General features: G+C 38.6%; 1 protein-coding gene across 4 annotated transcripts in view; it reads right to left on the bottom strand.

The window, feature by feature from the left end:
- LOC126481186 (exonuclease mut-7 homolog) overlaps positions 1–18,783 on the bottom strand; it is a 232,865-nt gene that overhangs the window by 20,700 nt on the left and 193,382 nt on the right. For all 4 annotated transcript variants that reach the window (XM_050104787.1, XM_050104778.1, XM_050104804.1 and 1 more), the window contains exons 14-15: positions 15,546–15,773; positions 14,634–14,762 (exon numbers count right to left, since the gene is read on the bottom strand). In XM_050104787.1, the coding sequence (XP_049960744.1) occupies positions 14,634–14,762; positions 15,546–15,773 (357 nt within the window). The remainder of the gene's footprint in view (positions 1–14,633; positions 14,763–15,545; positions 15,774–18,783) is intronic.

Raw genomic sequence — 18,783 nt, 5'->3', positions numbered from 1 at the left:
AGCTATAGTTATGTACATAAATGAGCCCACAGACAGCTGTGAATCACTAGCACACTTCAAAGAAGTATCTTAACACAGCCTGTAACAGACTTTAATAATTTCAGCAAGGAGAAATGACTGCACATGGATCACACAATAAAGCAACTAAAAATGGCTTCTCTCTTCAGAAATATTATCCCTTTTTAAGATTCGTCACATCCTAACAACACTGGGACAACGAGAGTGGATTGTTAGGTGAAAATAAGAAGCACATGCTAGATGCAACAGTTTGCACAGAGCTGGAAGACTGACTGTTGCAAGTTGCATCAGGCCAGCCAGAGCACCCTTTGTGTAAACTGAACGGCAACAACTACAATGGTCATGAGCAAATATTCCCTACTTCACATGACGGTACAGAGAGGTGCCAAATCATAGCAGGTGGTGTTACCCATTTCATACTTTGGTATTTATAAGTTCAAATATCTTTTGACACACTGAAGATATTTAAAATCTAGTTTTGCTTGGCAGGGTTAGTCACAAAGGGTTCATAAAATACTGGCCAGCAAGATTTTGTAACCTTAATAATTAATAACATATGAACATCAACTTTTGTTTTAATTGGAACTTCCAGTTTTATTGTCTCTGGAGTACTAGAGCTCTTGCTTGGTAGTCATGCAGTTCATGTGCTGACAATTTCTCACAAATATGGAATTTGTGAAAACCAGGACCCTAGTTGTACATAATCAAGGAGTCAATTTTATTTTAAGCATGATTTTTCAATTCAAAACTAAAGTGCCCAGAAGTCTGAGTACACCACTGAACAAACTGCCTTATATTTTCACTAAAGCCACTCACTAAGGCCAAATATGACCAACAGAGGTGCTGAGCTGTATCCCTTCTTTCTGTTCAGTAGATGTTTGTCCTCTGTGAGAAAGAGGCATTTTACCTGATCTGAAGTGCTTGTGCTTGTCTGACAGGACAATGTTTAAAAAGTATTATTACATTACATGAGCCATATTCCTCAGTGTATACATCTTTAATAGGAGATGCACTGCTTTTATCCAAAATCCTTCTGACTGACCTTTTAGTGTGTGTAAAACAGTTAACAGATTTCAGGAATTTTTTCTAAGAGATTTTCTTGCTGTCTCTTATTATCATCTTTGAAAGACTGCAAGATTTCCTGCTGATGGACAACATTTTGAATTTGCCCACAGCCACACACCTCTGTATCTACAGCTACAGCTACATCTACATCTTCATCTATATACACCAATCCCTGAATGCTGGTCAACACTCTCCGCTCCACAAGACAGGTTGTCTGCAAAGCTGAAAGGACTATCTCAGAATGGCTGCACCAGTAGCTTGGTGAATCACACTGGAATTATGATATACAATGCTGTAAGGCTATAAAGTATCCAGTTAATCCTGCAAAGCATTCATCTAGGTGGCCAACTTCCAGCAGTACTCTTTCAGGAAGGTGAATCCATATTGGGAAGTTGACACTAGAGTGGAAATCATTACCAACTTCCTACTGAGCAGTATTCACAAGAGCAGGCACGCATAAGGAGATATCAATGACCTATCAACCCTATTACAGCATTGAAGTGAGTCCCTTCCCCTCTGGTCAGTAGATGTATGTCCTCTATGAGGACAAGGCTTTTCACTCAAACTGAGGACTGGCGTTACAAGAACCTCATGGCTCATTATGTCAAGAAGAAATTTGGTATTATGAGACTTTTAAATCAACTCTGATGACCAGGCAGGGACATTACCACTATCAGAGCTGATGCCTTTAGGACCAGTCATTACAATGCACATTAGGCAAGTCAGATGGTCATGTCTCATGACAAGAACAGATAAATACCCAGGAGTTTTTCACTGGTACTAAGTGAAGTTATTGAATAAAGCATTCAGTAATGTGGTATCCTAATTCCCATATAATGGTGTGGCATTTTCTTCTTGTTTTTATTCAAGATGTGCAAATTAGTATCATGTATTACGGCTTTGAAGAACTTTGGCTTTATCTCAGTTACTAACTTTGTTTTTTATTCACTCTATGAACTTTTATGCCAATAACAACCAACTGTGTCAGTGGAAGGTATTAAAGTAGCCTTGCTGCAATATGACCAACAGGTGCTGCCTTTTCACTGGAGCATGTGATGCATTGTCACTACCACCATGACATGAAAAAACTTTTAACCTAAGACCAATACATTTTTCAACTGTGCTCTTACAGACAATGTGATAAAAGTCATTTATGCGTGCCAAGGAAACAGTAAAATGGCAGCACTGAAACAGAGTAAACAGTGCAACCAAATGTAATGTACCAAAGGTATATGTGTGACTGGGGTGAAGAATTAGCAGGATTGCAACACACACAAGCTGTGCAATTTGAAAAGTACGATCTACTGCACAAACATAGTTAGCACAATTGTCATGAAACAATGCTTAATCATGTTACAGGTTTGTGACCAGTATGCGTTATTGCTTCGTTATAAGTGTTCCACTTGTGTATGACTCGAGCGTCTCCCCTCCCCCTCTCACTGCACAAGCAAACACAGACCAGTGCTGCAATCTCCACATCACATCCCTCAGTGAGTGTGTATGCACTGTCTGCTTTGTACTAGACCACCACTTATACTTCCTCATTGCACTTGTTCTCTCTCATTTGTGAATAGGTGAATCGTGTTCACAGAAAAGAAATATCAACAGTTAAAATTAATTTTGTGAATAATCAAATCCACAAACAATAAATGGGGAAACAATACCAGGGGAGAAGTGTAGTTCTCTACAAGACAAATTTGAACATATAACTGTTTCAGACATCTGAAAACAAATTGTAGAGTAGAAATATATTAATACTGGAGTTTTATGTTGTTTTTGCGGTGGGTTGGATGACGCATCACAGGGAAGCTTACATTTCTCTCAATAGTAAAATGTCTCATGAAGATAACTGTTTGATCAGTTGGTGGATCCGAATGACATACATAGGCCTAAACATCTACATGGATTACTTTTATTTTAGTCTTATAGCTTCATTAATAATTTGACTTTACCAATGACAAGGTAAGGGCTTGAGGCTTGATGTCTTCACATAAATTCTATCTTCTTGTCCTTATTGCACCTGCATTTTTCACACATATCTTTCCTCAGTCTACTTAGTTTTTTCAGCATTCTTCTGTAAGCTGATATTTCAACTGCTTTAATTTTCTTCTCTTCCAATCCCCCCCCCCCCCCCCCCCCCCGCCCCCCTATCTGTGATTCAATTGCACTGTGCTCCAGACATATGTTCTCAGAAATTTCTTCCTTTACTTAGGACTTACATTCAACACTAGAAGACTTCTTTTAGCAAGGAATACCCTATTTGCCTGGGTGAGTCAGCTTCTTATATCCTCCTCACTTCATTCTGCATGTATTATTTTGCTTTCAAGGCAGCAGAATTCCTTCACTTTGCATACAAACGTGCTCCCCAGTTTTGATGTGAAGTTTATCACTGATCTGATTTCATTTCCTTTAGCTTAACAATTGACAACATGGTAAAGCATTGCATTCACAACACCAAGGTTAGGCATGTTTGTTCCTTTGTATGCAGCTACTCTGTGGAAGAATCTCTTTAGCCGGGGTGTTGGAAAGGCAAAGGCAAAATCAGAAACTGCTTGTCAGATCTCAGCTGGTGACCTGAATGAATTTTCTCTACACCTGTAAACTCCCTTCAGCGAAGAAATATGGCCCTTAAGAAACGCGAAACTAGATAACTAACCACAACACATCCCAATTAAAACACACGACAATAAATATAACAAGAAAAGCCATAATGAGAATCTTTTCTGAAGCAGCAGGCAATGAAAGTATCAGTGCAACCATGGTCAAGAATGCTACAGATAGATTAGCACCTGCCTGAACAGACATGCCATTTAGTTTTTCTCTTGTGAACTGAACATTTGGAAAAGAAGTATAGTCTGACCTATCCCTAAAATTGGACACCTACCATCACCTTGCGATTACTGGCCAATCAGAATATTACCTGTTGTTTCCAAAGCCATGGAATACAATGATCAAGATCGAAGTACTGAACACTTGCACAACTTCAACTTATACAACATATATTAGTTTGGCTTTCGTAAACACTATACCACCAATTCGGTACTAATTACGGTAACTGATTATCTAAAATATGCCACTGGCACCCCTGATGCCACAATACTGACACTAAAAAACTGCAGCAAAGCTTTTAATACTATCAACACTGACATTCTGCTCAGAAAAATGTGACAGCTAAATTTCTTAGATAGTGAACTGAAGTGGTTTGAAAGATACTTGAAAAGCAGATAGCTATGTGTTGTCTGTGGGAATGAAATATAATTCTAGAAACATTCTCTCAGGACTGTCACAGAGGTAAGTTTGCTACCTTTGTATGACAGTTGCATTTCATCAGTTCTGTCCTGTAAATATTATTTCTATGTCCACGATGAACAGCTTTACTTAAGTGCCAGACCCAAAAATATTGCGATCATCTAGATGATTGATCTGTCTTCAGCAGTCACATGCACAACAAACCTGGAGCTGAAACTTAGTGCAAAAAATCTGCAAGTACCATCAGAAACTAATATGCTCTGAATTCCATGAATAATTTCTGCCTATTGTCTTTGGCAGTATTTTCAATACCGTACCAGATAACAGCTAAGAATGTGGGTGTAATTTCAGATGAGCATCCTAACTGGGCAGCGAATACTGTCAGAAGGCTTCTGCTTGCCCTATGCCCTCAAAAAAATTTGGAACGTATTTCTACAGGATGTCAAATATAAACTCGTGCAATCACTCATTCCATGAAACCTCAACTACTGTGATGTAATTGGCACAACTAGTGAAAACATGTGACAGTTTGAACCACGAATGCTTGTATGCATTACATCTGCAACATTCATCAATATAACCATATCAATGCTTCATATGAATAGTTAGGATGGTTGTGGCTAGATACGTTACCTAGCCATTACACACTGTGTGTACTTCACTAGCTCCACAGTATCCTAGTACCTCATATCAGAGGTTAAACACCTTTCATGTCATCATATGTACCATAAAATAGGTCCCACTCATCTAATATCCTAGCCGTGCCAATTCATGAAATAAAAATATCTCTGAACTCCTTCACTGTCGCAGCCGTCCGCCTACGGAATCAACTGCTCTGCATTTAGCAGACAATTCAATGCCCAGCTCCCAGTTATGCTTCTCTCTCTCCCAGTCAAACCACCTAGTTCTCCTGCTATACGGACGTCTGAGTCACAGCTCTTGTACAAGATAAGTAATTTAAGTAGTAATAAACTGTTTTTAACACTTTAAACTAATTTATTACGTTAATTATAGTGCTCTTCAAGCGTACCATTAAAGGTTTTTGTCTTACTCACATATTTTCACAGTAATCACATAAAGTTCGTTTTGTTTACATATCACGGCCAGGCCGAACTTTCGAGCTTTCTGATTAAACTTCATACCGCAATTTTAAGTGCATTTACTGATAGTTTAGGGTGCTAAATATGTTTGCTGCCCCTTTATATCTGTAGAGTATCGTCATCTCTTAAGTAATTTCCAGTAAAAAAACTTCTGAACCACTGTTTACATAGTCACGAGTAGGCCTAATTTTTCGTATACGTATTTTCATTGTTTTCCGGTAACTTAATTGTCTTTCTGTCACTAAAATCTATTTGTACCATGAGTGTAAAGTGCCTGATGTGCCATAGAATCGTTAGCTCCGGGGTCTGGTGTGATGGACGTAGTAACTTTTTTCATTGGGGCGATTTTAGTGGTGTGGGAATTGGGAAAATGAGCGAGACTCATCAGTGGTTCCGTAGGCTATGCAGTAGAGATAGAAAGATTGTGGAACAGGAGGGGAAAATTGGTGCCCTTCAGGCTGAGTTAGATGAGGCTAGGCGGGAACTGGACAGGTTAAGGGGGGAGAAGGGTAAACAGGGGTGGAAAGTGACAACAGGCATAAGGAACAGGCCAAAAAATTCTTCTGACAGCTTTGTTATTAATGTACAAAATAGGTTTGACCTGTTGCCTCAGTCAGAAACTGATGAGCCTCTCACAGAAGTAGATGTAGACAGGGCTCAACAAGCTTTCAGCAACAAAATGAATAAGAATGTAGGGAAGTCTGCAAAGAGAAAGAAAGTCTTGTTGCTAGGTAGTTCGCATGCTAGGGGTGTGGGCCAACTTCTGCAGGATGAATTAGGGTCAGAATACCAGGTCACAAGTTTTTTCAAACCTAGTGCTGGACTGGGGCAGGTTACAGAGGATTTAGATTCACTATGTAGAGGCTTTACTAAGGAGGATACCGTGGTTATTGTGGGTGGGCCGAGCAACAGTACTGACAGAGATCCGGGGTACAGCATAGAGTGTGACCTGGCAAAGATTGCATCAACATCGAGTCATACCAGTGTTGGGTTTGTGTCGGTTATGGAGCGTTGGGTTTGTGTCGGTTCTGGAGCGTTGGGTTTGTGTCGGTTCTGGGGCGCCACGACCGACCGCATTTGAGCTCTTCTGTCAGGAGAGTTAATTTGGAGTTGGAACGGCTACTTGGATCTGGTGCAGGGTCACACATTGGTGTGGTTCCTGTTGATTCACTCTGTAGGTGGGACTATACTAGACATGGCCTACACCTCAACAAGAAAGGGAAGGGTAAACTGGCTGGGCTGATACCAGGATATTTAAAGGGGGGAGGAACTACATCTCATGGTGGAAACTCTTTTTTAGTGTAAGATCAGTGTCCAGTGGGAAACTCAGCCAGGCAAATACTAAAGATGTTAAAAAAGTTCAAGATACTCAGAAAAGTAAAGTGAAAAATAATGTTAGTATATTTCATCAAAATATTGGGGGATTGAAGAATAAAACTGATGAGCTTCTGCTTTGTTTAGAAGATATAGAAACTGAGAATGTAATAGATGTACTATGCCTGTCTGAGCATCACATTGTCACTGATACGCAAAAGGTTAGCATCAATGGGTACAAATTAGCTGCACATGTAAGTAGAGATAATATGATGAGAGGAGGAGTTGCCATGTATGTCAAAAGCTTCCACAGTGTAAAAAATTTAGAAACTAAAAAATTTTGTGTAGAGCAACATATGGAAGCATGTGCCACTGAACTTAAACTAAATGATGGCACTTTCATAATTGTAACAGTGTATAGGTCCCCCTCAGGGAATTTCCAGCTATTTCTAGAAAACTTGGATGCTTTGTTGTGCTATCTGTCAGACAGGGGGAAGCAAATTATCATTTGTGGGGATTTCAATGTTGATTCCCTGAAAGAGTGTAATAGGAAGAATGATCTTGTAGTAATACTCAGTTCTTTCAATTAGAGCTCCGTCATTGATTTTCCTATTCGGATAACAAAGAACAGTAGTACATTGATAGATAACTTTTTTTATAGACCAAGATAAGTTTAAGGACATAAATGCTTATCCTGTTGAGAATGGTCTTTCAGATCATGGTGCACAGCTAGTTACAGTACATGACATAGCTCCATGCAGTATATCAAATCAGACTTTCAAAGTAGTGTGTTCAATTAACAATATAAATATTGCAAACTTTAGGGAAAGACTACAGCAGCTAGACTGGGATGAAGTGTATAAGGAACCCGATGCAAACTTGAAATATAACGTATTTCACGATACATTTTTAAGGGTATCTGAAAATTGTTTTCCCAAGAAAATAGTTAAACATAATTCCAAGAAAATTCATAAAAAACCTTGGCTAACTAAAGGAAAAAGAACATCTTGCAACCGTAAAAGAGAACTGTATCTAACAGCAAGAGGGAGTCCTGACCCCGAAATTGTTCAATATTATAAAAACTATTGTGCGGTACTAAGGAAAGTTATTAAAAAGTCCAGAAGCATGTGTATCATGTCTGAGATCAGTAACTCTGATAATAAAATTAAAGCAATTTGGAATATTACTGAAAGGGAAACAGGGCAACCAAGAGCACAGGAAGACTTTAGTGCCATAAAACTGAAGTACAAGTGTACTAACAAACAATCAGAAATTGTAAATATTTTCAATAATTATTTTTTAAATGTTGTGGAAAAAATAGGATCTAGATCTTCACTAGAAGAGGCAAGGCTATTAATAGAGGAGGCCACACCTGTGCAGTTTGAAACAACTGTAATTCCACCAACCTCTCCCTCTGAAATCAGTAAAATAATAAACTCACTGAAAAGTAAAAGCTCTTACGGAATTGATGACATTTCCAGCAAGGTACTTAAAGCTTGTTCCCCACAGATAAGTAGGATTCTCAGCAATGTATGTAATAGCTCTTTGGAGCGGGGTGTTTTCCCCGATAGACTGAAATATGCCATTGTAAAACCATTGCATAAAAAGGGGGATTCGTTGGATGTCAACATCTACCGCCCAATCTCTCTTCTGACAGCCCTATCAAAAATTTTTGAGAAAGTAATGTATTCAAGAGTAGCCTCCCATATTTGTAAAAATAAAGTACTAACAAAATGTCAGTTTGGTTTTCAGAAAGGCTTTTCAACACAAAATGCTATATACGCTTTCACTGATCAAATATTAAATGCTCTGAATAACCGGACATCACCCATTGGTATTTTTTGTGATCTCTCAAAGGCCTTTGATTGTGTAAATCATAGAATTCTTTTAGATAAGCTGAATCATTATGGTTTGAGTGGGGAAGTGCACAAATGGTTTAATTCATACTTAACTGGAAGACTGCAGAAAGTTGAAATAAGTGGTTCATGTAATGTTAAAACAATAGCTGATTCCTCAATCTGGGGCGCTATTACGGGGTCCCACAGGGTTTGGTCTTAGGTCCTTTACTGTTCTTGATATACATTAATGACTTACCATTCCACATTGATGAAGATGCAAAGTTAGTTCTTTTTGATGATGATACAAGTATAGTAATAACATCCAAAAACCAAGAACTAAGTGATGTAATTGTAAATGATGTTTTTCACAAAATTATTAAGTGGTTCTCAGGAAACGGACACTCTTTAAATTTTGATAAAACACAGTATATACAGTTCCGTACAGTAAATGGCACAACTCCAGTAATAAATATAGACTTTGAACAGATGTCTGTAGCTAAGGTAGAATTATAAAATTTTTTAGGTGTGTCCATTGATGAGAGGTTAAACTGGAAGCAACACATTGATGATCTGCTGAAACGTCTGAGTTCAGCTATGTATGCTATTAGGGTTATTGCAAATTTTGGTGATAAGAATCTCAGTAAATTAGCTTACTATGCCTACTTTCATTCACTGCTTTCGTATGGCATCATATTCTGGGGTAATTCATCATTAAGTAGAAAAGTATTCATTACTCAAAAACATGTAATCAGAATAATTGCTGGAGCCCACCCACGGACATCCTGCAGACATCTATTTAAGGATCTAGGGATCCTCACAGTATATATATATATTCACTTATGAAATTTGTTGTTAATAAACCAACCCAGTTCAAAAGTAATAGCAGTGTGCATAGCTATAACACCAGGAGAAAGGATGATCTTCACTCCCGGCAACGTCGTTCTCTGTTCATTGGCTGACTGTTTTGAGACGACAGATGCGCAGACCGAACCTAAACTCGGCCGCCGTTGTAAATGACGCGCACTATAGTTCCCATGGCATGTCCCCTATCTGTTTTTGTAACTATGCCTCAAAGGTAAAGTAGTTGTTTGGAAGTGTAAAGTTGATTAAGATGAGCAGAAAGAACATCGTAGGTATGGAATTAGATGGGCACTGCTTGAAGTAACGTCCAGCAGCAGACAGACCACATACATAGGGGGACGATGGTATATAGGGCAGTGGCATCAATGCTGACAAGCAAGGGGTGTGATGGAAGAGGAATAGGCAAATATTTCAGACAATCTATAAAATTGTTGGTGTCTTAAATATAGGAGGAGAGTCTTTATATTATAGGTTGCAGGTACTGATCAACTAAAGCACATATATGTTCAGTGGGTGTGTTAAAGCCAGAAACTATGGGATGGCCAGGGTGATTGTGTTTGTGGACCTTAGGAAGAAGTAAAAGGTGGGAGAGCATGGTTTGAGTGAGGTGTCTGAGCTTTTAAGGAGCTTTTTATCAAAGGCATAGGATCTGGATGGCAGATGCTGTAATGTACAGGTGTCAGACAACTGGCGTAGACCCTAACTTACATATTCCCGTCAGTCATGTACCACAGTAGTAGATCCCTTATCCACTGAGAGAATAATGATGGAATCATCAGCTTTTAGGGAATGAAGATGGAATCATGGTTGGAACTTTTCAAGGCAGGGTTCAGTGTGAGGTTTCCTGTTGGAAAGGTTTTGGGACTGGGTAGCAATGTATTATTTCAGTTGACATTATGTGTGAAGGTACGTAGGTCCTGCACTAAAGTAGCATGATTAAATACAAATTTAAGGTTGAAGTAACATCCTGGATAATACAGGTAATTCAGGAAGGGAGAGTGCCTTAGTTGAGAGGTTGGGAAAATTGTACTGTTGTGACTGTTTCTTATCATCATGAGTTACCACTGGTATGGGATGCAGTGATGAAGGCTAGAGTGTGTTAAGATAGTTTAGATAGTGCACAAGCATGCTTTCAAATGAACTGAATATAATATGTGATGGAATGGGAAAAAAGGAGGTTTTGATGGGTACTACAGATGGTAGGAGCAGAAAAAATGAAGCAGAGGGGGAGGGGGGGGGGGGGGGGGGGGTGGATGAGGGAAAACAAGAACTTAAGCAAGGAAAAGGATTGGCAAAACAGAAAAATTCACATGAAAATTCTGAGAACAGATCAGGCTTAACAACAGGCAATGACTGCAAGAATTTGTCTTGAAAAAAATGGACTATATGATAGGAAAAAATTATGATGGGAAAAAACTTACAAAATAATTTGTGATTGATAAAGTTTGTGGAAAAGGCATGAAAACAGACAAAGCTTAGTATCAGAGCAAACAAACAAGAAGTAATCAGAAAAAATAGAATCCACTATGTTTGGGAAATAAAATAATGTAGGAGAAGGCAGCAACAGTCTATCACTGCAGTTTGGCCAAAAGCTAAGGCGCAAAAATGTGAAAGAATTGCATGAAAGCAAGGTAAGTGATGAGGAGGAAAGAAAAGTACACTGGTGAAAGTTAATTGGGAGAAAACCCTGCAGTGTAGAGAAACTGTAAACAAAGAGTATATGAAAATTCATAAATAGGAATGGTTCCTACTAAGTACATGGAAATCAGTACTAGAAAAGATGTAGGGCAAGATGATGGTTAATGTAGGTGGTTCAAATAAATAAATGACTGAACAAGCAAAAAAGATTGAAAACAGACAAGTTTGAACACAATAGACGACAACAACAAGGATTGACAAGTGGATTACATAAGAAGGAATGAAGGCTACAAGAGCTCATACATTATTGAGAATAATCAGTTTCTTACTGAGATCACAGAAATTAACAAAAAATAAAGGCCGGAAGGGTGGCAAGAACGTAATACATGTCATAATGCCAGTTCCCACCTGCGGAGTTGATAGAAACTGGCGTCAGGGAGGGAAGAATCCATTATGGCATGTGTGGTAATACAGCACCAAGTTCATGGTTCATGGCTGTCACGTTTCTTTGGTCTCTGTAACTATTTCTTTCTTCATTTCGTTTTAGTTTTCGATGTCTCGTATTTTCTGACCTGTTGATTCCCCCCCCCCCCCTCCCCTCTACCACTTAAGATGCACTTACCTGTCCACCTTTCCACTTTCATTAACTCTTGCTTGCACAATGTTTCATCAAATAATCTCTGTCTTAATCTCAGTCTGGCTTATTACTCTATCTTTCTCTCCCCCCCCTCTACCACTTAAGATGCACTTACCTGTCCACCTTTCCACTTTCATTAACTCTTGCTTGCACAATGTTTCATCAAATAATCTCTGTCTTAATCTCAGTCTGGCTTATTACTCTATCTTTCATCTTTAAGCTCACAGGTTTTAAAATCTCACCCAGTGTACTCTCCAACAATCAGTGTTTCCTTCTCATCCCAATCGTTGAGTATTCCCTGATCCAGGGTTTTTGGTGATTTTTCCATAATTCCCACCTTTTCCTAAACCTTGCCAGTCCCTTTCCTACAAACCTTTTCCTACATTCCTCTTCCTTACCCTTCAATCCTTCTGCCAGAAGAAGGGGACACTGGCTTGCATTTTTCATTAACTTTTTATGTGTGTTTACTACTGCCCTTGCTTGCCGAGTAGATTTTTATCAATCCAATTATATTATATTTTCAGAAACTGACTATTCTCATTGATTCATTCACACAAGCTAGTACACCTCACGCACACATGATGCCAACTCCGGCAGTTCGGGCTGATTCTGGGCCAAGCTGCCAGAGTTGGTGGTCTTTGGTGCATGAGAAGTGCTTGCTTGTGTGAATGAATGGTGTGTGTGTCTCTCTTTTTCTGGAAAGCTGAGGCCGAAAGCTTATATGTTAAGTGTCTTAATTGTGCCTGTCTGCAACTTAGCATGTTATCTTTATGGTAATTAGTAATCTGTGTTTTCCAACATTGTCAATATTCCTACCTGGAGTTTCCATTGTTTGATCTTGTATTATATCCTTTCTTGAAAAACCTCACCATCCCGTAAAAGTCTCTAACACCGCCTGCTATTCAATGCTCTTCTGCCAGCGTTATCTTGCAATCATAATCTAACAGATACTCAAATTTCTTTTCCAGTCTTGCGATATCATTCCTGTCCATAACTTTGATGCAGAAGCTGTTAAGTTGATTGTGTGATAGTTCTCACATCTGCCTGTCTTTGCCATCTTTGGAATTGTTTGGATGGTATACGTATCATTCAAAGGTATGTGTCCAGACTCATAGATGCTATACACTAACTGGAATATTTGTTTTGTTGTCACTTCCCCAGTGACTTCAGAAGTTCTGAAGGAATGTTATCTATCCCTCATGTGTTTTCCAGAGCTCTGTCACACAATAACTCTACTACTAGATCCCCTATGTCTTCCACACCAACACCCATTTCTTATTAATTATGTCCGCATACGATTCGCCCATCACAATGCACCCATCCACCAACCTGCTCTCTCCTATATGTTTAACAGTGGAATTCCTTTTGCACTCTTAATGTTAAGTGCTTGTCTTTTTATTTCACTAAGTGATTTAGACTGTCCTACCAGCTGCAGCTGTCTTTCCGACATTAATTTTCTTTTTCATTTCTTTACATTTATCCACCAAGCATTTTGCTTTAGCTTCCTTGTGCTTTAAATCCTTCGCAGCTTTATTTTCCAGGACGTTTCTGTATTTTCCCTCCTTTATCTAAAGCTTCTTCACAGTTACCTTCTTTTTATTTACCGGGTGATCAAAAAAAACGGTATAAATTTGAAAACTTAATAAACCACGGGATAATGTAGAGAGAGAGAGAGAGAGAGAGAGAGGTAAAAATTGACACACATGCTTGGAATGACATGGGGTTTTATTAAAAAAAGTTCACAAAATGTCCAACAGATGGCGCAACTGCTACCGTGACGGGTGAGAGGTACGCCGATATGTTACAGAATCGCATCATCCCCAACCTGGCTGATAAACACCTGCTGGAATGTACGATGTTTATGCAGGATTGCGCTCCACCCCATATTGCTAGACGCGTGAAAGATCTCTTGCGCGCGTCGTTTGGTGATCACCCGGTATATTTGTCTGTCCAATTTGACTGCCCTTTTTAGAGGTGTCCATTCCTCTCCAGTTGAACTGTTTTCTGTGATATTTGGTACTCTCAGTATCTACAGCCTCAGAGAACTTCACACACGCGATTATTATCTGCTAGAAAAATCTACATTCATGCACACCATCATTGTTGATTACTTCAATATCCCACTTCTTTACACGCTGATTTCTCCTGACAATTCTCTTTAGCATCAAACTCCTCTGTATCAAAACCAAATTGTAATTTGCGCCTATATCTGCTCTCGAGTACACCTTACAAACCAATATTTAATTTTGAAATCTCTGTCTCACCATGATGTAATACATCTGGTACTTCCCTATGTCTCCATGCTATTTCCACCTACATCTCCCTGTTCTTATAATTCCTGAACAGTATTTGTACTATTATTAGCTGAAATTTACAGCAAAATTCTACTGTGTGAGTTTTAGATTCTTGGACTGACTCCCATGCCACATCTTTATGATGTCAGGTGCATGTACAAATGATGGTAAATCATTCAACAAGAGCTACAAACACGAGTCTAGTGGTTTTTTTCCTATTTGTGTCTAACAGTCAAAGTGGTGCATAATGGTCTCTAGTGTACTCTTCATCATAGTCTAGCAACTGCATGTTTGTTGCAGACAATCAGTAAAAGACATCTTCATGATATGTATCTCAGTGTTAAACTTTCAAACAAGAAATTTGTACAGTAGAATGCTGCCCAACAGTAATATCCCTTTTACCATTTTTTCATACATGAACAATATTACTTTTGTTGCTATTTGGAATGGAGCAACTATATAGTAGTATTATCTCTTAACATATCTGACGAAATGCATACTACTGAAAAATGTAAAATCTCTCTCTCTCTCTCTCTCTCTATCTATCTCTAAAACACACACACACACACACACACACACACACACACACACACACAAGAAAGCACTGTGTAACACTTACTTTACACCTGCTAAAAACATCTTTCTTTGTAACTGTAACATTGAAGTACTCCAACACCTCTTTCAACTGTTTCTCTAAATTTCCTTCAGAAACAAGATAACAGTGACCCATAGGTAGATGCTGGCTCATCTGCAAAATGTTATTACAGAGTATAAAAGATTTTTTTTGTATTTTGATAAACTGCTAAATATGTTTGAAATTCTCTACATAATACCAAGCATCATTTACTAAAGAGCTTCTGGAAACCACATGATATTTAAATGGATAAAATTTGGAATAACAATTCCTTTTATTTAACTATGAAAATAATCAATTATTGATAATATAATATAAACAGATAGATAAAAATCTACTAACCAAGTGGTGGCAGGGGAAACACACACACACACACACACACACACACACACAAGGATTTAAATTTTTGCAAGTTTTCGGAGCCAGTGGGTCCTTCTTCTGGCAGAAGAGTTGAAGGGGAAGGAAGAGGGGTGAAGAAAAAGAACTGGAGAGGTTTAGGGACTGAGGGTACAGTTCAGATGTCAGAACTTTACTATGATATCTGACCTCTTCAGTCCTTTTTCTGCACCCCTATTCCTCCCCCTTCAACTCTTCTGCAAGAAGAAGGACCCACTGGCTCCGAAAGCTTGCAAAAATTTAAATCCTTTCGTGTGTGTGTGTTTTCTCCTGTCACCCCTTGGTGAGTAAATTTTTATCTATTAGTTTACACTAAATTCCTTGCATTTGGTTTTCAACTAATAAAACCAATACAACATCCACATGTAAGTGAAATGACAAGTATCTAAACCGAATAAAAATAAGAAAGGAACTTACACTCAAATCTGTAATACAAATAATGATTTCAATGCTGATTTTCTTGAAAAACAAAAAATAAAAAATGATTAAAGTAAACTTTACTTGTCTGTATATGTTTTTTCCTCTAGTGATCACCATACGATCTTCATTCATAGCAATTCTGACACACTGATCATAGTTTTGACCAGCTTTGAGTATTACAGTATCTATTCCACACATACGGAGCTGTAGTCCTAATCCAGCAACCATCATATCACACACGATTCGCAAAGAACGTGCAGGAACTGGTTCTGTAAATGGTGGTGGTCCCATTATAAGTGGTGATTCAGCCTGTAATAATAAATGTTTAATTCTAAACTTTGTATGTGCAGCTAACCGAGTGATTATGGAATTCTGGTAAGATGGTTTACTCATATTTCATACTGTGCATATATGTTGTTTTATGTCCACATAAATTGGTACTACCTGATCGTAATTACTTGGACATAGAATAAGTCACTACATGCAGAAATGACAGAACATGGACCAGAGGGGGAAGGGGGGGGGGGGGTACCACAAATTCAAGAGGATACAAGTTCATAATTTATTCAAGAATCATGTATTGTGAAGGAGCTCATTCGAACAAAAAACTTTTTTTGACAGTAGAATATTCACATAACAGGGTACAAGATATGGCTCGAAGAATAACCGAAAACATCCATCATGACACCTACTTTACAGATATATACGGAAAATTATAGAGCATAATTTATTTTGGAAGAACAGTTTAACGTCTCAACGTTGGTACATACGTATTCCGAAGTTAATGGAGGATGAGATTGTGTGGCATGTTCTATGGGATATGGACACTTCAGAATAAAGAAATGTATAGCTCATATATATATAAGTTCTATTATTTTAAGAAGCTATGACAGAAGGTAGCATCTTTAATTAGGACTTGTGAAATCTGTCAGAAGGTAAAAGTAACACTCATGTTAAATACAAAATGTAGCCAATCATTCCTAAGGCATTACACGATCTTACAGCAGCAGATTTCTTTGGACCAATTCCGAAAGGAAAGGGAGGAGTGTCGTGCATTTTTGTCCTCACAGAGTGTTGGTTGAAGTATGTTAAACTATATCCTATTACGAAAACAAATACACTAACCGTGATTCACTGTCTGCAACAATACTTTCTGGAGGCAGGAAAACCAAAATGGTTTCTCACCCATAATGGACCTCAGTTTGCTAGTAACGATTTTAAAGAATTTCTAGCTTGGGAAGATATTTGTTAAGTATTAATCTCCAACTATAATCCATCTTCTAACCTGTGTGAAAGGGTTATGAAAGAAATTGGGAAATTATGCCGCACCTACCGCTATGGAAAGCACATGTCACGGGCAACGAAAGTTACAGACTTTCAACTTATTTTAAATGAATCACCACATTTATCAACAGGATTAACATCTTTGGAAGTAATAGGTAAACCCTTTGTGGGAGAACCCCTTATTAAATGTTTTACTTAGCCGGAACAACCTCAGGGTGTATACGGGGCCAAGGAAAAAAAATTCCCGGATATCCCGTTTAAAAAATATGCTTTTTCCCGGTCGAAAATAAACTTTTTCCGTGCTAAGTGACGGTACGTTTTCCGTAGATTTTCCCTCGGAACTGTAAAACTTATCAATCCTTTGAATGGTTAACGTTTTATACAATCGCGTAGAACTTACCGGGAAAAAAAAGAAAAGACGGGGCAGAGCGGTTTTGGAAAGACCTCTGTTTAGCAGCAACATATACGCTGCATATTTTCGTATTACGAACGTATAAATTCGAATTGCACCAAACACAGCGCGTTAGTTTCCGGAGCGTTGAAATCGAGGTTGATATGTCCTTTTGTAAGCGAGTCATATTTCAAGCCACGAGATCTAGCCAGCCGATGACAGCAGCTATTCAGAGCATAGGACACGTCTTTTAGTCAGCCAATAGCAACATCGCTTGTTACATGGCGCGAACACACAAGAGGAAAAGTTAACGGTTTACATTAATGTACACAGTACCGTATATCTACAAGAAAAGCTAAGCTTTCACATATAATATTGGTCTCTAAGATTAACACGCTACAACAGAAGCTAAGCTTTCACATGAATTATTGATCTTTTTTGCGTGTGTTATACTTCAAAATACATCACAAAAATGTGCCAGTAAATTTAAAATTATGATAAAAATGTCTCGCGGCTCGAAATTTTTGTAAGTGGCTGGTCCTCAAACTGTTCAGTTTCGAACGCTATGTGATTTAGATATCCATCCCACTTTCTCACACGTAACATAATTCATCTTCGGTAAAAAGAAATTTACTTTGAAAGTAACGCTTTTCTAACCACCGTTCGCAATACTATCCGGCGACTGTTAGAAATAGGTCCGACTTACCAGTTGCCAGGCAGCGCCAGAAAAGAGACATTATTGTGCGTGTGCAACTGCAGTGGTATAGGAAGCCCACATGTTCGTGTGTATAAAGCACTAGGAGAGCTTAGATTACACCATAAAAGAAACAGGGCATCAGAGGATACTCCAAAGAGCATCGGAATTTAGTAAACCATACTAAAATGCATAATTCAGCTTGAAGTGCAAATTGGCTTTTTCCAGATTCACAACGAAGCAGGTCCCATCTGATATTAAGCTTTTCAGTGTGGTTTTTGGGATGTAAATTTTCTTGGAGTACCAGTACTATACGATCTCATTTTTGGTTCGTTATTATGGCATAATGCCATACATGGCAAAAGATGATAACGTGCACTTGAAATTCAGCGAACAGTTGGAACTAGCCAATACTGTAGAATGAAACACTTCGTTTCAAATAAAATGATCGCCTCAGCGGAAAGATTAATCAAGCCAAATTTCTTTAGCAAACTTGCAAAAATAACTTCATTGTTCTGCCAGGCGATTAATGCTTGACTACTTGGAAATAAAATCAAATCAGAAAACTGAAATTAATAATATATTTTTGCCCTCCGTAATTATGTGAATGTATTTTAATTCACTTGATAGCTCACGGCCACAGAAATCCGTTTTGTTTTCATTTGACGTGGGAGCTGTAAACGAAGAGAAGCGGTGAAATCACTTAACGTAAACACGGGTCACGTGCAGGTTAACCCCCTCCCCACTACAACTCAGTGTAAGCGCGAATTTGGCAGCTAGGGCGCGCGAGAAAAAATTTTCTCGTTTGCATCTGGCTGCTTGCAGCTACTACCGATACAGCTAACAGCCAAACTACAAGTACCGCCGTAGCGGGATAAGGCACTGCTTATACGCGAGTCAAATGCGCATGCGCAACAGACCGCTGGCAATTGGTCAAACGAACCTAATGT

The sequence above is a fragment of the Schistocerca serialis genome, chromosome 1 (genome assembly GCF_023864345.2).
Source record: "Schistocerca serialis cubense isolate TAMUIC-IGC-003099 chromosome 1, iqSchSeri2.2, whole genome shotgun sequence".
In the NCBI taxonomy this organism is placed as follows: domain Eukaryota; kingdom Metazoa; phylum Arthropoda; class Insecta; order Orthoptera; family Acrididae; genus Schistocerca; species Schistocerca serialis.
The sequence above is the reverse complement of the archived record's forward strand: the minus strand, read 5'-3'. Positions and strand labels throughout refer to the sequence as shown.